The 23,917-nt window shown below is 34.6% G+C and overlaps 1 protein-coding gene across 4 annotated transcripts in view; it reads left to right on the top strand.

Annotated features, from left to right (window-relative positions):
* The window catches only part of RBM41 (RNA binding motif protein 41), a 60,597-nt gene extending 39,014 nt beyond the window's left edge, over positions 1-21,583 (top strand). For 3 of the 4 annotated variants that reach the window (XM_044234343.1, XM_044234344.1, XM_044234341.1), the window contains 2 exons: positions 13,904-14,051; positions 16,071-18,136. In XM_044234343.1, the coding sequence (XP_044090278.1) occupies positions 13,904-14,051; positions 16,071-16,237 (315 nt within the window). In that variant the 3' untranslated portion in view covers positions 16,238-18,136. Of the gene's footprint in view, positions 1-13,903; positions 14,052-16,070; positions 18,137-20,853 lie in introns of those variants that run through there. The other variant, XM_044234342.1, reaches the window with a different exon arrangement.
* The last annotated feature ends 2,334 nt before the right edge of the window (positions 21,584-23,917 follow it).

Genomic DNA, 23,917 nt, shown 5'->3' on the forward strand with positions numbered 1-23,917 from the left:
TTTCTGGAAGCAGAATGTAGATTGTTTGACAAACTCTAGGGGCCTCAGTCTATGAGGGCCTTCACATTTGCATTACTTTTAGTTCCAGGAACTCCACTAGGTTTCTCAAGGGGGAAAGGCCAAGAAACAGTCTCCTGTTTCTGGCATGGAGAAGGAAAAAGTAATCATTTTGAAATATATCCAGAGGCTCGACTAACAGAGGGATACCCAGCAAGTGAAAGAACTTTACCAAAGCCTTCAGCTTGCTAGAAGGGAAATTACCCAACTCCAGATGCCTCTAGCTTTCCTGTCTCATCTAAGAGAGAGAGAGAGAGAGAAAAAAAAAAAGCTATGAAACACTTGTGAAGGTTACAGGCTGGGAACACAGGCACAGTAAAAGACTTGAGACTTAATTATGAGATTACAGAATGTTTCTCTTGCTCCACACTTTATCACTACATCAATAGGGCTTCAGTGCAATAGCTATGGATTACAGGTAAAAGACGTGCAAGGCTCAGAATCTAATGAGTATTTAGGGAAACCCCCCAAAAGAGGGGGAGAATAAACAAAGACATTAGAAGTAATTGAAACCTCTGTCACCTACAGCTTGAGTGAACACTAAACACTGCCAACTCCTGGCCAGATTAACAAAACTTTCTACTAATGCCCTATTTACCCTAGTTCCTCTTAACTTATACATCATGTCCAGCTTTCAACAAAAAAATCATAAAGCATACTAAAAGAAGAACCACACTCTGAAGAGACAAAGCAACCATCAGAACCAAACTCCTCAAATATATAGGTTTTGGAATTACAAGATATATGGAATTTAAAATAACTATGATTAATATGCTAAAGAATCTATTAGAGAAAATACACAATATGCAAGAACGGATGGGTAATGTAAACAGATAGAAACTCAGAATCAAAAGGAGATACAAGAAATCAGCAACACTAAAAAGAAATACTTTTGATACCCTCATCAGTAAACTGGGAGTGGTCAAGGAAAGAATCAGTGTGCTTGAAGACATGTCAATAAAAACCTCCCAAACTGAAATGCAAAGAGAAAAAAGACTGTAAAAAAAAGGAAAATAATAGCTAAGAACTGTGGGACAATTTCAAATGCTGTAACACACATGCTATTGGAATACCAGAAGGAGAATAAAGAAAAGGAACAGAAGAACTAGTTGAAGTAGGAATGGCTGAGAAATTTCCAAGATTAATGACAGACACCAGACCACAGATTCAGGATCTGGAAAGACAACTATCTAGGGTAAATACCCCCCAAATACCCCTAAGCATATCATGTTCAAACACAGAAAACTTAGACAAGAGATCTTGAAAACACCCAGAGAAAACACTTTAGTTATAGAGGAACAATAAGAATTACACTGGATTTCTGGTCAGAAACCATGCAAGCAAGAAGAGTGAAATATTTAAAGAAGGGGAAAAAAACCCTATCCACCTAGAAATCTATATCCAGCAAAAAAAAATCCTTCAAAATTGAACAAAAAATACTTTGTCAGACAAACAAAAACTGAGGGAATTTGTCAGCAGTAAATCTGCCTTGTGAGAAATATTTATTTTTTTAAAAAAAGGTTTTCCAGAGAGAAGGAAAATGATATAGGTCAGAAAATCAGATCTCTTCAAAGAAAAGAAGAGTATAGGAGAAAGAAGACCTGAAGGTAAAATAAAATTTTTTATTTTCTCATTTTAAAGTGATTTAAAAGATGACTATTCAAAGTAATAATAACAATATGTTAGGCAATTATAGCACATGGGAAAATGAATGTTATAAAACAGGAATGTTATAAGGGTAGAAGGGAGGAATTAGTATTTAGTGTATATAACTGTTACAAGTTATCTGTACTACCTGTGAGATGGTATAATGTTCAGAGTGGACTTAGATTAGTTGTAAATGAATATTGTAAACTCTAAGGCAACCACTAAAAATTATAAAATGAAGTGTAATTGATATGCTGAAAGGGGTGAAAATGGAATCTCAAAACGATACCTGTTCTCTACAATCTTTTCTACAAAGTAGAAACAGAGGGAACACTTTCTAACTCATTTTATGAAACCAACCTTAGCATAATACCAAAACCAGATAAAGTCATTGAATAAAGCAAAACTATAGACCAATATCATGATCATAGATGCAAAAATCCTAAATTTTAGGAAAATAAAAACATTTGATTAAAACATTTTGATTGAAAAATCAAGATACTAAAAAATCACAGCCAACAGTGTATCAAAATAGTTATGTACCATGATCAGGTAGGAGTTTTCTAGGTATCTATGGCTGATTCAACATTTGAAAATCAATATTATCCACCATATCAACAAACAAAAGAGGAAAAATCATATAGTTATTTCAGTTGATAAAGAAAAGGCATTTGACAAAATTCAAAAACCATTCATAACAGAAAACTCTAATCAAACTAGGAATAATACTGTTTTTCTGATAATAAATAAATTGGGAAAAAAAATAAAATTTAAAAAAAAAACTAGGAATAGAAGAAAATATCCTCAATTTGTTAAAGAATATCTACAAAACCCTACAGCTAACATAGTACTTAGTGGTGAGAAACTGAGTGCTTTCTCCTTTGATCAGGAATAAATCCTCTCCCTATTACTTTTCAGTATTGTGCTAGAAAAGCTAGCTAATGCAGTAAAATAAGAAAAGGAAAAGCACACAGATTGAGAAGGAGAAAATAAAGTTGTCTTTTTTCACAAATGACATGTATGTCTGTGTAGAAAATCCCAAAGAGTCAACAATAACAATGTGAAATAACTACTGGAACTAATAAGTGGAATGTAGCAAGGTTGGAGGATACAAGGTTTATATACAAAAGCCAGTTGCTTTTCTTTCTACCAAGAAATGAACAATTGAAATTTAAAATCCAGTACTTTTTTATGAAAGCACCACAAAAAAGTGAAATTTAAAATCCAGTACTTTTTTATGAAAGCACCACAAAAAAGTGAAATACTAAATTATAAATCTATCAAAATATGTATAGGATCTATACACACAAAACTATAAAACTGTGCTGAAAAATTAAAGATCATAAATAAATGCAGAGATATCCTATGTTCATGGATTGGAAGACCTAGTATTGTTAAGATGTCAGTTCTTCCCAATATGTAGATATGTAGATTCCACACAATCCCAATAAAATCCTGGCAAGCTATTTTGTGGATATAGACCACTGATTCGAAGTTTGTATGGAAAAACAGAAGGCCCAGAATATCCAACACAATACTGAAGAAGAACAAAGTGGGATGACTGATACTACACAACTTTTAAATTTACTTTAATCAAAAAGGATAGTTTAGATTAAAAAAAAGATACATAGATCAGTGGAGCAGAATAGAGACTCCAGAAATAAGCTCACACAAATATAATGGACTAATCTTTGACAAGGGAGCAAAGGCAATTCAATAAAGGAAAGATATTTTTTCAGGCAATTGTGCTAAAATAATTGACTGGTTACCACATGCAAAATAGGAATCTAAACACAGATCTTAACGTTCTTTAAAAAAAAAATTAACTCAAAATAGATCGTAGATCCAAATGTAAAACACAATACTGTAACACTTCTAGAAGAAAATAGAAAATCTAAATGACTTTGTGTTGGGTGATACATTTAATAGATACAACACCAAAAGCACGATTTATGAAAGAAAAAAATTGAAAAATCATACTTTGTTAAATTTATAAACTACTGCTAGGTGAAAGACACTTTAAAGAAAATCAAAAGACAATCTTCAGAATAGAAAAAAAATTTGTAAAACATGTCTAATAAAGGACTTGTATCCAAAATAATCAAAGACCTTCTAAAACTCAACAGTAGTAAAACAACCCAATTAAAAAATGGCAAAATATAAGAACAGACATCTCAAAAAGGAAGTTATATATACATCTCAAATAAGCATATGAAACGGAGCTCATCATCATTTGTCATCAGAGAATCACAAAATAAAACAACAGTGAGATGCCGTACACTTATTAGAATGGCTAAAATTCACAATAAAACTGACAATATCAAAGGCTATTGAGGTTGCTGAGCAACAGGAACTCATTCATTGCTTTGAGAATCCAAAATGGTACAACTTCTTTGAAGTCAGTTTTGTAGTCTTACCAAGCTAAACATTGTTTTGCCATATAATCCAGAAGTTACACTTTTAGTTATTTGCCCAATTTATTTGAAAACTATTATTTATACAAAAACCAGCATGCAAGTGTTTATAACAGTTTTACTCAATTGCCCCAAACTGGAAGCAGTCAGGATGTCCTTCAATAGATGAATGGAGACAATCACCTGTGCTGCATCTATATGGTGGAATATAATTTGTCAATTAAGAGACATGATCTGGCAAACCACAGAAAGACACAGAGGAACTATGAGTATATTAATAAGTGAAAACCAGTTTGAAAAGACTACATATTATGTAATTCCAATTATATGACATTCCAGAAAACACAAAAACATACAGTAAATGATCAGTGGTTGCCAGGAGTTTAAGGAATTGGGAAAAAAAGAATAGGTGAAGCACAGGGGGTTTTTAAGGTAGCAAACTTACTCTATATGATAATGTAATGGTGGATGCAAGATATGCATTTGTCAAAACCCATAAAACTGTACAGTGTAAAGAGTGACCCTTAGTGCCCACAAATATTAAAAACCATTTGAGAGGTGGGGGAACCCCAGGAAAGAATGCAGACTCTGACAAGAGAATCCATGTTACAAATACGTGAAGCAACTTCAGTGAAGGTACGGGATATGAAAGGTACTGACTTAAGCATCTTTGGAAATATGTAGAGTCTAGAAGACTAAAAACAGAACTGCATATAATCACTGTATCCTAGTTAATAAGGTTGCGTCTCATGGGGGTACTGGTTAGCAATCCTGATACTGATACATGTATATAATGAGATGGAGCAATTAAGTAAATGGATGGCAGGTGTTGGGAGCCAGGTTTCTCACTGGTGGAATTTACAGATAAGCAAAGAAGTTGGAATGATCCATTCGGTGGTTTAGAGTTAGAGACATCAGTATGAAATCATGTTTAACTTGACATAGATATAGATGGTTACATATAAAATACTTATCGATATGTATAAACACACAAGTTAGTATAAATATATGATTTTTTTCTCTGTCAGCTGAGAGGATCTAAATGAAGTGATACTCCAGTAGCAACAAGCACGTTCAGCACCCAAATTGTAGTTTGTAATGCCATTCTCTAATGAAGGAATCAAGGTGGCACCTGGGTGGCTCAGTTGGTTAAGCATCCAACTCTTGGTTTTTGGCTCAGGTCATGATCTCAGGGTCATGAAATGGAGCCTGCTTAGGATTCTCTCTCTTCCTATCCCTCTCCTTCTGCCCCTGCCCCCCTACCCCCTGCTTGCGCTCTCTCTCTCTCTCTCTCTCTCTATATATATATATATATATATATAAATAAAAGTAACCAGGGTTTCTCAGAGAAATGACTGGCTCTAGAACTGGGGCAGGAAGTATACAAGATGAAACTTGAGCATTTTGTAGTGACAGGAAGTAGGAAAGTACTGAACATACCAGCATAAAAACATTGTTGGGTATATGTCAAAGAAGCACAGAAGCCAATTGAAAGTTTCTAGTGACCAAAATTGGAACAATTTGTGCAGCAAACTTAGGTAAATTAATACTGGATTATAGCCTAAAGTATAGGATAAATAGCTGTGACTCCAGAGTGATAATAAAAATGATTGAGTAAATCAAATAACTGGGGGAGAGAAGGCAAATATCCCTCACAGAATAATTCTAAATAATTTATATAGATGCTCCATCTCAAACTAGGGGAGCATAACTTTCCACTTCTTAGTTTTGAGCTCTTGAGTGACTTTCAAACAGTACAGTATGGAAAGGCAGGACAAAAGAATAATACTGCAGTGTAGAAACCTAACAAACACTGCCTCAGCCAGGTAATCAAGGCCAGCATCAACACTCATTAATAATGTCGATAGCATGCATGCTTGATATGTGACCAAAACTGCACTTTCCTCTCTGGTCTTCCTTCTCAACCCATAACCCCAATCTAACAGTGAGAAAAACAACAACAAAAAAATCCTAGTAGTGGGCCATCCTACAAAATATCTGACCAGTACTCAAACTGTCAAGATTTTTAAAAACAAGGAAATTCTGAGAAACTACCACAACCAAAGAGGAGCCTAAAAACACAGGAAAACTAAATGTAGTCTGGTACCCTGGATGGAATCGTGGAACAGAAAATGGACATTAGGGGAAAACTAAGGAAATCTAAATAAACTATGGACTTTGGTTAATAATAAGGTATCAGTATCCATTCATTCATTTTAACAGTGCACCATAGTAATGTAAGATGTTAGTATTGGAGGAAACTGAGTGTGGAGTTACAGGAACTCTTTGTACTATGTACTGTCAGTTTCTCTGTAAATCTAAAACTGTCCTAAAAATAGTCTCCTTTTTAAACATTAAAACAGATACCTGCAAAAGAGTGCATACAATATAATACTATTTATATACAGTTTAAAACATACAAAATGATACTGTATATTGCAGAAGGAGGCCCGGAAGTTTCATCTTGTATTATCACTTGGAATATGTTTTTCTGTTTCACAGAAATGTTTATCTTGTTTATCTTATCTTTAGCTGTATTGTTGTGCGTACCTTGATATATATGAATATATTTATGTGTTGTTAATACATACATACATCTATATCCATGTAGATGGGTGTGTGTGTGTGTGTGTGTGTGTGTGTGTGTGTGTGTGTTTGGAGCAAAGAAGATGCTCCCAAGCAAGAAGTGACCAAGCCGCCTCCATCAGAAGTCTTCTTCATTTTTTAAAAGTGTTCATATCAAAGGGAACAATCTTAGTATGGATCTTTCCTCCTTGGTGAGAAACTTGCAGCATGTTCCACATACTCCTTTCTATAGTTATTTTATTTGATGATGCTTTTACGTTAAGTATTTCAGAGCCAAAACTCTAGATCACTTAAATTCACTTAAGTGAATCATAGATAGTTAATCTGTGCCTTTGCCTTTAAGTTACAAGTATAGTTAAATGCTAAGTATGTAAATATCTAGCTTCTAAAGTCTATGAGACATAGAGTCTCTTGCTTATTATAGTGTTTAATATATTTATTCATATTTCAGTGATTACCTTATTTAAATGGGCTCTGTTTTCTGGCTCTTTGCTTGTGCTGCTTCTGTCTGAATTCTTCTCAAGTTCCATTTAAGTATAAAGGATATAATTTATTCCAGCTAACACAAAGAGATTTTTTCCTCCATCTTTTTTATAGTAATAAAACATGTAAGTTGAGATCTACCCTCGTAACAAAATCTTAAGTATACATTAGAGTATTGTTAACTGTAGGCACAGTGTTGTATAGGAAATCTCTAGAACTTTTTCATCCTGCATGACTGAACTTTATAAACATTGAACAGCAAGTTCCCATTTCCCCCTCCCCCCAGTCCTTGACAACCACTGCTGTTTTTGCTTCAATGAGTTTGACTGCTTTAGATACCACATACAAGTGAAATCACGTAGTATTTGTCCTTCTGTGACTGGCTTATCTCACTTCACATAGTGCAGTCAAGATTTACCCATGTTGTAGCATATGACCAGATTTCTTTTTTCTGGCTGAATAATAATCCACTTTATGTGTGTATACCATATCTTTATCCATTCATCCACGGTGGATGTCTCCACCTTTTGGCTATTGTGAACAGTTTGCAATGAATGTAGGTATTCAGATATCTCTTTGATATTCTGATTTTAATTCTTTGGATAAGTATCTGGAAGTGGGATTGCTGGATCATGTAGTAGTTCATTTTTACTTTTTTGCAGGACATTTAAAATGTTCTCCATAGTAGCTGTACCATTTTACATTCTGCCAGCAGTGTACAAGAATTCTGATTTGTCTACATCCTTTTCAACGTATTTCCTACATGTATTCATTGGGAAAATGTTTAGTTCTTGGGCCAATTTTTTGAAAATTGTGTTGTCTTTTTGCTGTTGGGTTCTAAGAGTTCCTTATATATTTTGGATATTAACTTCTAAGTTAATATCCAAACTTAATTCTTAAATATCCAAACTTAATTCTGTTTTTTGGATATTAACTTCTAAACCATAAGATATATGGTTTCTAAATATTTTGTGCCATTCTGTACGTTGCCTTCTCACTTTGCTGATTGTTTCCTTTGCTGTACACAAGTGTTTCAGTTGATAAAGGTCCCACTTTATTTTTGCTTTTGCTTCCCATGGTTCTGATGTAATAGTCAAGAAATCATTGCCAAGGCAATGTCATGAAGCTTTTCCCCTATGTTTTCTTCTGGGAGTTTTAGAGTTTAGGACTTATGTTTAAGACTTTAATACATTTTGAGTTGATTTTTGTGTGTGATATAAATTAAGAGTCCAGTTTTACTCTTTTGCATGTGGATACCAGCTTTTCCCAACACCATTTGTTGAAGGAACTATCTTTTCTCCATTGTGTTTCTTGCCGTTCAGTTGACTGTATATGTGTGTTGCCCCTCAGTTGACAGTGTATGTGTGGGTTTATTTCTGGGTTCTTTTCTGTTCTAGTGGTCTATATAACTGTCGTTATAGTAGTTCTCTGTTTTGATTACTATAGATTGGTAATATGTTTTGAAATTAAGAGGTGTGAAGTCTCCATTTTGTTATTTTTTTAAGATTTCTTTGGCTATTTGGGGGGTCTCTTGTGGTTCCCCATGAATTTTAGGATTTTTCTTTCCTATCCCTAGAAAATATTATTGAGATTTTGATAGGAATGGAATTAAATCTGTAGATCACTTTAGGTAGTGTGTAAAATTAAACAGTGTTGTCTTCCATCCCATCAATATGGGACAATTTTGCATTTATTTGTGTCTTTAATTTCTTTGAGCAAAGTTTTGTGGTCTTCAGTGTACAAGTCCTTAACTTCCTTCATTGTTTTTTTTTAATTGAAGTATAATTGACTTAAAAGAAGCTGTACATTTTTTTTGTTCAGTTGGGTTTTTTAGTATCAATTTTTTTAAAGATTTTTTTATTTATTTGAGAGAGAGAGACAGAGATAGTAACAGAGGTCATGAGTGGGAAGGAAAAGGAGAAGCAGGCTCCCAGCTGAGAACAGAGCCCAGTGTGGGGCTCAATTCTGGGAACCTGGGATCATGACCTGAGCCAAAGGCAGACACTTAACCAACTGGGCCACCCAAGTGCCCCAGCTTTTTATTTACATTCTAGTTAGTTAACATATAGTGAAATGTTGGTTTCAAGAGTAAAATTTAGTGATTCATCACTTACATATGACAGCCAGCAAAGCTGTATGTATTTAATGTATGTACCTTGATGAGTTTGAAAATAAATGTACACCATTAAACCATCACCAAAACAATGCCCTAAACTTAACCATCACCTCTAGAAATTTCCTCCCTCCTTTTTCTTGGATAGCATTTAACTAAGATCTACCCTCTTAATAAATTTTAAGTATCTAATACAGTATTGAAAACTATATGCAATATGCTATACAGTAGATGTATAGGACTTCTTCATCTTGCATAAGTGAAACTATATGCTGTGATGAACATCTCCCCAGTTACCCCTCCTCCTAGCCTACTGGAAAATATGATTCTACTCCGCTTTTATGAGTTTGATTATGTTAGATGCCTGATATAAATTCCTATTTAGTATTCTACAGATTCTCATATAGTATTTGTTCTTGTGTTTGGTTTATTTATAGTGTCTTCCAAGATTTGTTTTTTTTAAGGCCAAATAATATTCCATTGTATTTATACACATTTTCTTTATCTATTCATCTGTAAGTGGACGTTTAGGTTGTTTCCATATCTTTGCTATGGTAAATAATGCTGCAGTGAACAAAGGAATACACATATTTCTTCCAGACCCCAATTCCAGTTCTTCTGGATATATACCCAGAAGTGGATTACTCGATTATATTTTAGTTCTATTTTTAATATTTTTAGGAAACTCCATACTGTTTTCCACAGTGGTTATACTCATTTACAGTCCCACTAACAGCATACGAGGTTTAAAATTTCTTCATATCCTCACCAACACTTACTTTTGTTGTTATTGCTGTTAATAGCTATCCTAACAGGTGTGAAGTGTTATTTCATTGAGGTTTTGATTTGCATGTTCCTGATGATTAGTGATATTGAGCATCTTATATACCTGTTAGCCATTTGTATGTCTTTTTTGAAGAAATGACTATTCAGGTCTTTCAGGTCTTTTACCCATTTTTAAAATTGGGTTATTTGGGGGTTTGGGGGGGTTATTTCATGTTAGGAACCCCTTATATATTTTAGATATTAATCCTTTATCAAATATATGATCTGCAAATATTTTTTCCTATTCTGTGTATGGCCTTTCCACTTTGCTGATTTTGTTTGCTCCTAATTTTTGTATGCATCCTACAACTTGACTGAATGTATTAGTTTTACTTGTGTTAAAACAATTAATTGTGGAGTTTTTAGGGTTTTCTACATATAGGATCTTGTCATATACAAACAGAGGTGATTTTAATTCTTCCTTTCCCATTTGGATGCCTTTTATTTCTTTTTTCTTGTCTAACTGCTCTGGCCATGACTTCCAGAACTGAGTTGAATAGAAGTGACAGGAGTGGGCATCCTGGCCTTATTCCTGATCTTAGAGGGAAAGCTTTCCAGTTTTTCACTGTTGAGCATGACATTAGCTGTGGGCCTTTCATATTTGGCCTGTATTGTGCTGAGGTAAATTCCTCTTATTCCTAGTTTCTTAAGCATTTTTATCATGAAAGAGTGTTGGATTTTGTCAAGTGCTTTGTCTGCATCTGTTAAGATGACCATGTGATTTTTTATCTTTTCTTCTGTAATGTGGCATATCACACTGATTTTTTTTATGTGGAACCATCCTTGCATCTCAGAGATAATTCACTTGGTCATGGTACATGATCCTTTTAATGTGCTTTTGAATTCATTTTACTGCTTTTCTGTTGAGAATTTTTGCACCTGTATTCATCAGGGATATTGGCCAGTAGTTTTCTCATAGTGTCATTTTTTCCCTTTTGGTATCAGGGTAATGCTGGCCTCATAAAGTTAGTTTGGGAATGTTCCCTCCTCTTCAGTTTTTTGGAAGAGTTTGAGAAGGGTTGGCAGTAATTCTTCTTTAAATGTTTGGTAGGATTCACCCATGAACCCATCTGGTCCTGGGGTTTTCTTTGCTGGGAGGTGTTTTTTTGTTTGTTTGTTTGTTTGTTTGTTTTGTTTTTTTGTTTTCAAAGAGACTCTTTTTTTAAAAAGATTTTATTTATTTGACAGACAGCGATCACAAGTAGGCAGAGAGGCAGGCAGAGAGAGGAGAAGAAGTGGGCTCGCCACAGAGCAGAGAGTCTGATGTGGGGCTCAATCCCAGGACCCTGGGACCATGACCTGAGCAGAAGGCAGAGGTTTTAATGCACTGAGCCACCCAGGCGCCCTGCTGAGAGGTTTTTGAGTACTAATTCAGTCTCTTCAGTCTCATTGCTAGTTCTAAATCTCTTTAGGTTTTCTGTTTCTTCATCATGATTTAGTCTGGATATGTTGTATGTTTCTAAGAATTTATCCTTCTCTTCTAGGTTACCCAATTTATTGGCATATAGTTGTTGGTAGTAGTCTCTTGTAATCCTTTTTAATTCTGTAGCATTAGTTGTAACATCTCATTTATTTCTGAGTTTGAGTCTTCTTTTTTTTCCTCAGTTAAGCTAAAGGCAGTCAATTTTGTTGATCTTTTTTTAAAAAAACAGCATCTTAGTTGTTTTTTTTTCCCCTAATCTCTTTTGTTTATTTTTTGCTTTAACCTTTATTTCTTTCCTTCTGCTAATTTTGGGCTTAGTTTGATACTTACTTTAGTTCTTTAAGTTGTGGAGTTGCTTATTTGAGATCTTTTTCTCTTCCCTCCCCTCTTCTCTCCTCTCCTCTTTTTTAAGTAGCCTCCAAAGCCCAAGGTGGTGCTTGAATTCAAAACCCTGAGATCAAGAGTTGCATGCCAGCCAGATACTCCTAAGATCTTATTTTTTAATGTATGCATTTGTGACTATAAAATTACCTCTTAGTACTGTTCTTGCTGCGTTCCATTAATATTGTTACGTTGTGGTTTCATTTTCATTTGTCTAAAGATATTTTCTAATTTCTCTTCTTATTTCTTCTTTGACCCATTGCTTGTTCAAGAGTATGACATATAATTTCCACATATTTGTAAATTTTCTTGTTTTTCTTCTGCTATTGGGATTGAGGTATTGAAATGTCCTAGTATTATTGTGTTGCTATCTATTTCTGCTTTCAGTTCTCACAATGTTTGCTTAATATATTTAGATGCTCTGATGTTGGGTACATATAAATTTATACTTGTTGGATGTTCTTGGTGAATTGACCCTTCTGTTATTATATAATAACCATTTTTGTCTCTTGTGACAGTTTTGACTTAAAGCCTATTTTGTCTGATAGAAGTATGGCCACCCTGCTTTCTGTTGGTTATTATTTGTGTGGAATATCTTTCTCTAGCCTTTCGTTTTCAGTTTATATGTGGCCTTAAAATATAAAGTGAGTTTCTTGTAGACAGCTATAGTTGGAACTTGTTTTTTTATTCATCTGGCCACTCTGTGTCTTTGATTAGGGAGTTTAACATACTTACTTGTAATTATTGATAGGGAAGGACTTACTATCCCCATTTATTATTTGTTTTCTGTCCTGTAGCTCATTTGTCCCTCTTTTCCTCTCTTGAAGTCTTCCTTGTGTTTCATTGATTTTTTAATAGTGATGTGCTTTTTCCTTTCTTATTTTGCATATCTTACATAGGTATTTTCTTTATGGTTACAATGGGGCTTCCTTAAAACATCTTATAGTTATAACAATCTATTTTAAGCTGATCAGAACTTAAATTGCATTTGAGGGCTCTTTATTGTTTTCTTGAATGTTCTTTTTTTAAAAAATAGCATCCCATTCCTAACAGAATATTGTCTCCTTTCTCTAAGAGTATTATTGATAATTTTTTGAAGTTTTCTTCACCCTGCATGATGTTTTTTTTTTCCCCATTTGCTTTCATTTCAGTTTGTTCTGTTCTCTCTTTGACATTAGAGGCTTTCCTCAGATTCCTGGTAATCTGTGCCCATATTTTTGAGTAGGGGGCCAAAAAGCAGATTGGAAGCTCTGAGCACATGAGCAGCCCTTGTTGACTTTTAGCTTCATTTTAAAATTATCTGGCTGGTCTATTTGTTGGAGAAATTCCCGATGCCAAACCAGTATTTTTTTTTAATCTTTTCTCTTGGGGCTCATCATATTTAGTGTGCATTATTTCTCTTAATCTCCTTTTGTTCAGTTATAGTCTTTACACCCTCATCTGTGTCTGGCATTCCCCATATTCAACAATGAGCTACCACTATTCACCAGGATTGGGATTGGCCTTTACCTAGTAGCTAATTTTAGGGAAAGGTATTTAAGATCTAGTTGACTTTTAAACAGCTTTCAACCTACCTACCTTATCTTAACCTTATCCCTGTACATTCATTCCCAGAGGTACGTGAAGCTATCTAAACTGTTTGAGGCTTCTTAAGTGTGTACTCGGTTGGTTCCTGGCTTTCCCCACCACTGGTTTAAGATTCAGCTTTCTTAGTACGCTTATCTAATTATTTTTCAGTTTCCAGAATATTGTTGCTATTGCTTCATTTCCTTGTTCTTTCTGATGTGTGTGTGTGTGTGTGTGTGTGTGTGTGTGTGTTTAAGTCCCTATAGTTTTAGAGAGTTTTCTGGAGGGAGTGAAATTAGATGCATGTATTCAATCTGCCATCTTTATCTGGAACTAATTCTGACCAAAGTGAAATAGTTGCCTTACCTTCCTCATGTGATATTTCTGTTGATCCTCGGTTTATATTAGGTGTTATACTTGAAGAACCTTAGCCCTCGGGTGACCGAAAGAGATCTTGTCTCACTGTTCGCTCGGTTCCAGGAGAAAAAAGGACCACCAATTCAATTCCGAATGATGACTGGACGAATGAGGGGGCAGGCTTTTATCACCTTTCCCAGTAAGTAGCCTTATCTGGACAATTAATTGTAGTATCAGTTCATTGGAGATTATTTATACCCCCTCTAATTTAAATCTAGCCCTTTGATTTCTCCATAGTATGTAAGAAGTATGTGCTTGAAGAAGCACATGGGAAGAAGGAAAGAGAAGTAAGGGAAATATGTTTTCAGTGTTCCTCTATCCTCCCTTCTGTGCTTCCTCTCCTCCATTGACAATACATGACTGACCACTGTATCCCATTGTCCTCAGTTTCCCCTAGTCTTGGCACTTCCTTCTATCAAAATGTACCTTCCCTTTGCTGATGACAGTATTTCTAGTTCAAGTTACAGTACTTATTAATATATTGGTATTCTGGTCAGCATACTTGTACTTGCCTTATGCCCTATTCCTTTGAGACTAAGAGACTATAAGTTAAAGTGCTAATTCACTAGTAATTCATAATTAACTAGTGAATGATGTTAAATTATTTTAATAATTGTTTCTATCTTAATACATGACTTCAGTATTCTAATTAAAAGAGAATAATGATATAGGAATTTCATTTTCTATAACAGACCAGACTGTTTATTTTGGTGGAATCTGGGTAGGAGCTACACCTTTCATTATCCCTAAACTATCATTGCTTATAAACAGCCCAGTCGTCCATGTATAGGCAAGTGCTTTTACATGTAAGCAGTATCAAAACTCCCCTCCACTTTTTTCATACATTCTTATACCATCTTTCCTATCATGTTGGAGGTTTGTGGATCTTCTGTACTAGCGGTTTTCAGTCTTTTCAGGTATGAGGGCCCTTTTTAAACTTAAATATATTTTATTGGTCTCAAGTTAATATGACCCATTAATTGAAAAAATATATAATAAAAAGATTTTATAAACTAAGTACTTTAAAGTAAATAGCTTTTTTACTAGTAACAGCAGTTTCACATTTGAAAATTCTCAGTATATACATATGTGGGACATAAATTGGTTTAGTCTAAAGACATTGCTTATTTGCCTGTGATTTCACAGACTCTGGGCAATAATAATTCCACTTCCAAATTTCCCACATCCAGGCTCTGAGGCCCATAAATTGAAAACCCCTGCTATATACTGTATACTCCCGTACCTCAAGCATCCATGTGGGTGTAAGAATTCTTTTTTTTTAAGATTTTATTTATGTATTTGACAGAGAGAGAGAGATCACAAGTAGGCAGAGAGGCAGACAGAGAGAGAGAGGGGGAAGCAGGCTCCCTGCTGGGCAGAGAGCCCGATGCAGGGCTCAATCCCAGGGCCCTGAGATCATGACCTTAGCTGAAGGCAGAGCCTTAACACACTGAGCCAGCCAGGCGCCCCTGGGTGTAGAATTCTTTTTTTTTTTTTTTAATATTTTATTTATTTTTTTTTGACAGAGATCACAAGTAGTCAGAGAGGCAGACAGAGAGAGAGAGGGTGAGGCAGGACTCCCACCGAGCAGAGAGCCTGGTGCGGGGCTCCATCCCAGGACCCTGAGATCATGACCTGAGCCGAAGGCAGAGGCCCAACCCACTGAGCCACCCAGGCGCCCCTGGGTGTAAGAATTCTTAAACTTATTTATCCTAATGAGGATTCCCACTCTTCCATCAAAAGAAAAAAGTAACAAAATGTTAACATGATAACATCTTTTATTCATGTCATCTATTTTGAAAATGATTTCATTATCACAACACCTGTAATCTGTTATCTAAGAGGTTCATATATTATTATGTATAGCTTAGCTTAGCTTTCTTTGGCACACTATGTTCTTATTTCTTTAACCTTATCTTTGAATTAGGAGGCACTCTCATACATCCATTTTAAGTTTTTATTGTCATTATTCTTAGCCATTAGTTTAATCTTGCTGAGTTATACAAATTTGAAAATATGGAAAAGAGAATAAAATTAAATAACTATATAACCTTATAGCCTGTATTTAACTCTAAGGCAAAACAAAATAAACTAGACTTGGAATAGAATTGAATTATTAAGCCCTATGTAAATTGATATTTTTTTCTTTCTCTTTTAGATAAGGAGATAGCAAGGCAAGCATTATATCTAGTAAATGGATATAAACTACGTGGGAAAATATTGGTGATAGAATTTGGAAAGAACAAAAAGCAACGGTCAGATCTCCAGGCTGCTTCTCTCATATCATCTGCTACAGATAACATGACAGAAATCAGTGGTAGCTAAAAGATATATAGATGGTGAGTCCCAGGAGGTCTTCCTTGCATCAGAATCTTGGATCTAGAATTTGGGTATAGATAGAGTTTGGATTTGAAAAAGAGAAACTGAGGGAGAGAAAAATTAAGATAATCCCTCTCAGTTTCAGGTTGAATTGGTAGAAAACACTTTTTATAATCAAAGACTATATAGGACAGACATGCCAAGTATGAAATATAGGATACAAAAAGTATCATTTTCTCAGGATAAATTACAAATGATTATTTCTAAGGATTTTTAAAAAATCTTTATGATTTATCTGGGGTCTTCAGTATTTGTCCATAAATATAACATTCTTTCCAAGATCTCCTCCTATATGCAGAACCAAAAAACTAATTAAATGTTGAAATACTTATTTACTATAGCTCCCTATTATCCCTAATTATAACCACCTAGTAAATAAAGGACTAAGACCCCAGGCCTAAACATCAACAAATGCTGTTGAGTGGGAACTATCAGCAGTGACAATATGTATTTTCATAAATCAGTCCACATATTTAATGAATGCTTCCCCATAAAGTTATCAGTGTCTTCAAAAAGCTATATATTTTTCTAATGAAATCATTTAGATCAAAATATTGATGTTCTCATAGTCATTTAAGCTAGCTACCATTGAGTAATCATTGAATTCAAAGCAATAAACATTGAATGACTATTTAATATATGTTATATATTAGGTATATGAATTTACCATTAGGTATATGAATTTACCCTAAAGGAGGATGGGAAGAAAGCAGTCTCTAGAAGAGAGCCACCCATTCCCAAATCCCTCAGTTGTGTGCTTGTAGTTGCTGGCGAATAGCAAGAAAATATGATATAGAGGATGTAGTACAAACTTTGGAATCAGACCTGTGTTTGAACTTCACAGCCACACTTATCACTTCATGACCTTGGCAAGTCACTTTATCTGAGCCTCAGTTTTCTCATCTATTAAATGAGGATAATAATACTACTTACCTCACTGGGTTATAAGTATTAAGTGAGATGATATTATTTTGGCTAAAGAACAGGAAGAAAAAAAAATGAAGGTTGAACAGAGAGTAGGACCATTAATTACTCCAACATACTTGTAATGAAAGGACCAGAAAAAGAGAAGAGAAAGAAGCAGAAAAAATATTCCAATAAATAATGGATATAAATGTCCCAAATTTGATGAGAAACATTACCTACACATCCAAGAATTTCAACACACCCCAAGTAGGATAAAGAAGAAATCCACAGACACATCATAATAAAAATGCCAACAGTCAAAGACGAAGAGAAACTCTTGAAAGTAACAGGAGAAAAATGAATCATTACTTACAAGAGAACACCAGTCAGATTAACAGCTGACTTCCCATCAGAAACAATGGAGGTGGCAGTGGAATAACTTATTCAAAGTGCTCAGAGAAACCAACTGTCATTATAGAACCCTGTATCCAATAAAGCTGTGTTTTAAAAAATGAAGATAAAATATAAGTCTTCCCACATACCATAAGCTGTTGTTGCTGGCAGACCTGACTTCACAGGAAATACTAAAGGAAGTTCTTCAGGTGGAAAGCATTGACCTCAGATAATTTAAATCTACCCATATAGAAAAGTAGCATGGGTAAAGGTAATTACATGAGATAGTCTAAATGCATTTTTCTTCTCTTACTTGATTGAAAAAGTAATTTTGTAAAACAATATGTACATAGTTGCCGTGTTTGGTTTATAACATATAAAACTGCAATATATTTGCCAATAACAGGCCATAGGAGGTGGGTGAGGCAAAGCTGTATTGGACTATAGAAATGACTCCAGATGATATAACTCAGATCTACAGGAGCAAGTGAAGAGAAAAAGAAATGGGAATTAAGAAAGTAAATATAAAAAAGCATCAAATATTTATTTGTTCTTCTTTCTTCTCTGAGCTTCTTTAAAAGACATAAAATTGTATCAGTAATAATTATAACAATATTGGGTTAATAATGTGTAGAAATAATATGTATAACAATAATAGTACAAAAAAGTGGGGGAAAGAAATAGGTTCATATAGGAATAAGGTGTTTATATCATTGGAGTTAAGTTTCTATATATCTGAAGTCAATTCAGTTAAGATTGGTATGGTAAACCCTAGAGCAACCACTATGAAACTACCTGAAAATACGTAGTAAAAATATTATTAAAGAAATTTCAACCTTTCATTAGAAAATATTCAATGCATAAGGATGAATAGAGGAACAAAGACAAAAAAAAACAGAGACACATAGGAAACAAATAGTTAAAATGGCAGTCTTAAGTCCACCTATATTAATAGTATCAATAAATATGAATGGATTAAACAATCCAGTCAAAGAGAGTGTTAGACTGGAAAAACAAGCAAGATTTACCTCTAGGCTATTTGTTGAAGTCACACTTCATATTCAGAGATACAAACGGGGCACCTGGGTGGCTTCAGCTGTTAAGCGTCTGCCTTTGGCTCAGGTCATGATCCCAGGGTTTTGGCATCCAGCCCCACATCAGGCTCCCTGCTCAGCGGGAAGCCTGCTTCTCCCTCTCCTACTCCCCCTACCGGTGTTCCCCCTCTCGCTATCTCTTTCTCTGTCAAATAAATAAATAAATAAAATCTTTAAACAAAAGATAAAAACAGATTGAAGGTAAAAGGATAGAAAGAAGTATCAGATGGCAACTGTAAGCAAGCTGGAGCAGCTGTACTAATATCTAATAGACTTTAAAACAAAAAATGTCATTAGACGTAGAGTGAGATCTTACAATGATAAGAGAGTCAGCCCATCAGAAAGAGCGAAATTAAATATGCAGTAGCAACAGAGTGCCAAAATACACGAGTCAAAAACTGATTTAAATGAAGGGAGAAATCCACAAGTCTACAATAAGAGTTGGGGTATTCAGTATCCCATTTTCAATAATAGAACAATTAGATAATAAGGAAATAGAAGACCTGAACAGTACCATAATGAAGTAGACCTTAAAGTGATCTATACAACACTATACCCAACATGAACAGAGTGCACATTCTTCTCAAGGGCACATGAAATACCTCTAGAACATATAGACCTTAGAACATAGACCAGAAAACAAACCTCAGTAAATTTAATTTAATGCAAAGTATGTTTCTGACTCCATGGAATGGAATTAGAAATCAATAACAGAAAGTTGAGGAACTCAGAAACATGAATTGGACATACTTTTAAATGACCAGTGGGTCAAATGAAAAAATCACAAGGAAAATTGGGAAATCCTTTGAGATGAATGAAAATGAAGACATGACATACCAAACATGGGATGCAACTAAAGTAATGCTTGGGGAAAAATTTATAAATACTAATACTAATGCCCATATTTAATAAGAAGAATAATCACATATCGATAATCTCATTTTATGCCTAAGACACTGGGAAAAGAGCAGACTAAATTTAGAGTAAGCAGAAGGAAGAAAATTTTTAAAAAGATCAGATAAATAAATGACAGAGAATACAAAAACAGTAGAGAATGTCAATGGAACTAATAGTTGGTTCTATAAAAGAAGATTAACAAAAGTGACAAACATTTTGTTAGATTAACCAGGGAGAAAAGAAGACTGAAATTACTGGAATCAGAAGTGAAGGAGGGAACATTACTACCAACCTTCTAGAAATAAAAAATATTATGAAGGGACCCTATGAACAAGTATATAACAATAAATAACTTAGATGAAATGGAAAATTTCCTCGAAACACAAAACTACTGGAACCAATAGAAAACAAAATCTGAAAATATGTATAACAAAGAGATTAATTAATAACTCTTAAAAATACCCACAAGAAAAAACCTAGGCTCAAATGGCTTCTCAGATAAATTCTAGCAAACATTAAAAAAGAATTAATACAAATTCTTTGCATACTCTTCCAGAAAAGTGTTCATATTCTAATTTATGCTATAAACATGAAGAACCCTGAAAGCATGCTAAATGAAAGAAGCCAGTCACAAAAGACTATATGTGATTCCATTTATATTAAGTGACTAGAATTGGTAAATATGTAAAGACAGAGAGTGGATTAGTGGTTGCTCAGGGCTGGTGGTGATAGCTGAATTGTATGAGGTTTCTTCAGAGGTTGATTAAAATGTTCTGAAATTGATTGTGGTGAAAATTGTACAACTCTATGAATATATTATAAATAATGAATTGTATACATTAAATAGGTGATTTTTTATGAATTATATCTCAAAGTCACGAAAAAAAGGAATTGGATAAAACCCAACTGTCCATCAATAGGAAAATGAATAAATAAATCATGACACATTCATTTAGTGGAATACTATGCATCCATTAAAATAATGGGATATATCTGTGAATACATTCTGATCTGTATTATGTGCAGAATTTTGTATTAATTTAAAAAGCAAGAAATGGTATAATGTGAATGCATTTTGTAAACAAAAGCATTTGTATATGTACGATACATGTGTATATAGGTATTTCTGAATAAATGTAGGAAAAGCGGGGAAATATACATACCAAATTGTAAACCTTTTAGAAGTGAGATTAGATAGACTGAAAGGGGACTTTTTTGCTTTATAAAATTTTTAAAGTGGTATGATTTGGGGCAATTTTTACTTTTTTTCAGGTTTTTTTTAATTAAAAATTTTTTTTACTACTCTACAAATGACTTGGCTTCCAGAATACTTGTCAGGCCTGCTCTGAGGATATCATCTAACTATACTCAGGAAGAACTCCTATTCCTTTGATACAGTGCTCACTTAGGATTAACTCTTCAATTTTAAATACAGTGTAAAAGGAAGAAGTTAAGTTATCCTGATACAACCTCTTGCACATGTTACCCAGGGACATACTTCTAAGCTGGACTTTTCAGAAGAAACTTAGTTCTGTTGAGTGGAATATCTCGCCTCTGCCCTTTGCTAGACCTGCAGATCACTAACAATAGAGGAAAATAACAATAGAGGATGTCCCTCAACTGGTGCATAAACAAACTGTGGTATATCCATAAAACAGCATCCTACTCAGCAATAAAAACTATGATGAACTGTGATACATACAACAACTTGGATGAATCTCAAGTAAATTTTGCTAAGTAAAAGAAGCCAAACTCAAAAGGCTACTTGCAGTTTGATTCCATTTATGTGATATTCTGGAAAAGTCAAAACTATAGGAACAGAGAACAAATCAGTGGATGTCAGGAGTTAAAAATGGCAGACTGATTACAAAATGGTAGCACAGGGAATTTGCTTTAATAATGGAAAGTGTCTGTATCTTCATTATAGTTACTTAAGTGTATGCATTTGTCAAAACTAGAATTATATGCCAGAAAGGATGAATTTTACTATATGTGAATTTTTAAATAAATGTAATTTTTAATTGAGAGAAGTCATAAAATATTGTTCCTATTCTGTGGTCTTTTGATTACATGGAAGACTTAAAGCCACTTAGCTACTATTCCTTATTTTTTGCACACAGGTCAACAGAAATCATCAGTTAAAAAATCTGCATATAGCAAAAAAATCTATCTATATATATATATATATATATATATATACACACACAAACCCACCATAAAAAGATCAAAAGACAAACTAGAAAATAATTTGCCATGCACAAGGAGATAATTTCCTTAATATACAATATATATAATTTTTTTAATATTTTATTTATCAGAGAGAGAGAGGGAGAGAGCGAGCACAGGCAGACAGAGTGGCAGGCAGAGGCAGAGGCAGAGGGAGAAGCAGGCTTCCTGCCGAGCAAGGAGCCCGATGTGGGACTCGATCCCAGGACACTGGGATCATGATCTGAGCCGAAGGCAGCTGCTTAACCAACTGAGCCACCCAGGCGTCCCACAATATATATAATTTTCTTAAAATACAAAAGTCAATGCAAGAAAAATGTGGGTAAAAAAGTTTATAGAAACAAATATAAATGACTAATTAAAATATTCAGAATAGTAATCAAAATTAGAACAATGAACTCTTTTAAAAAAAAATTAGATTTATAGGAAAGTTAGAAAAATAGCAAGAGTTACCATATATCCTTCACTCAGCCTCTCTTAATATTTTTTTTAAAGATTTTATTTATTTGTTTGACAGAGATCACAAGTAGGCAGAGAGGCAAGCAGAGAGAGAGGGAGATTCAGGCTCCCTGACGAGCAGAGAGCCCGATGCGGGGCTCGATCCCAGGACCCTGAGACCATGACCTGAGCCAAAGGCAGAGGCTTAACCCACTGAGCCACCCAGGTGCCCCTCAGCCTCTCTTAATATTAACACCTTATATAACCACAGTATAATTATCAAAAAGCAGGAAAATAATATCACTACAGTACTATTAACTAATTTATAGACCTTATTTGATTTTTACTACTTGTTCTACTAACGTCTTTTTATGATCCAGGTTCAACTCCACTATCCCACATTGCATTTATTGTTTATTGCATTTATATTGTAGAATGTCCCTAATTAGGGTTTGTCTGATGGTTTCCTGTGATCAGAGTGAGGTTATGTGTTTTTGTTAAGAATACCAGAGAAGTGATGTGCCCCCCTTTTATTAATAGTTTCAAAGGTGGAATTTAGTGATTCCTCAGTTGCATAGAACCCCCAGTTCTCGTTACATCAACTGCCCTCCTTAATGCCCATCACCCCATTACCTCATCCCCCAACCCACCTCCCCTCCAGCAAACTTCAGTTTGTTTCCTAGAGTTCAGCATCTCTTACGGTTTGCCTTCCTCTCAACCTCTCAATTTTCATCTTACTTTATTTTTCCTTCCCTTCCCCTATGTTCATCCATTTTGTTTCTTCATTTCCACATATGAGTGAGATCATATGGTATTTGTCTTTCACTGACTGACTGACTTCATTTAGCATAATACCCTCTAGTTCCATCCATGTCATTGCAAATGGCAAGATTTCTCTCTTGGATGGCTGAGTAATACTACATTTATACCACTTCTTTATCCATTCATCTGCCATTGGACATCTGGGCTCTTTCCAATTTTTGACTATTTGGGACACTGCTGCTATAAACATTTGGATGCATGTGCCCCATTAAATCACTATGTATCCTTTGGATAAATACCTAGTAGTACAGTTGCTGAGTTGTAGAGTAGCTCTACTTTTAACTTTTGGGGAAACTCCATATTGTTTTCAGCAGTGGCTGCACCAGTTTGTATGCCTACCAACAGTGTAAGAGAGTTCCCCATTTTCTGCATCTTCACCAAAATATTTTTTCCTGAGTTGTTAATTTTAGCTATTCTGACAGGTGTGAGGTGGTATCTCACTTCACAGGTGAGACACAGGTATGTGGTTTTGATTTATATTTCCCTGATGCCTAGTGATGTTGAGCATTTTTTCATGTGTCTGTTGGCCATTTTTGTATCTTCTTTGGAAAAATGTCTGGTCATGTCTTCTGCCCAGTTCTTGACTGGATTATTTGTTTTTTTGGGTGTTGAGTTTGGTAAGGTCTCTATGGATTTTGGACATGAGTCCTTTATCTGATAAGATATTTGCAAATATCTTCTCTCATTCCATAGATTGACTTTTAGTTTTGTTGACTGTTTCCTTTGCTGGGCAAAAACTGTTTATCTTGGTGAAGCCCCAGTGGTTCATTTTTGCTTTTTTATCCCTTACCTCTGGAGACATGTCTAGCAAGAACTTAGCAGCTGAGATTTTAAAAAAATGTTGCTACCT

This window comes from Neovison vison, chromosome X (genome assembly GCF_020171115.1).
Source record: "Neovison vison isolate M4711 chromosome X, ASM_NN_V1, whole genome shotgun sequence".
NCBI lineage: Eukaryota > Metazoa > Chordata > Mammalia > Carnivora > Mustelidae > Neogale > Neogale vison.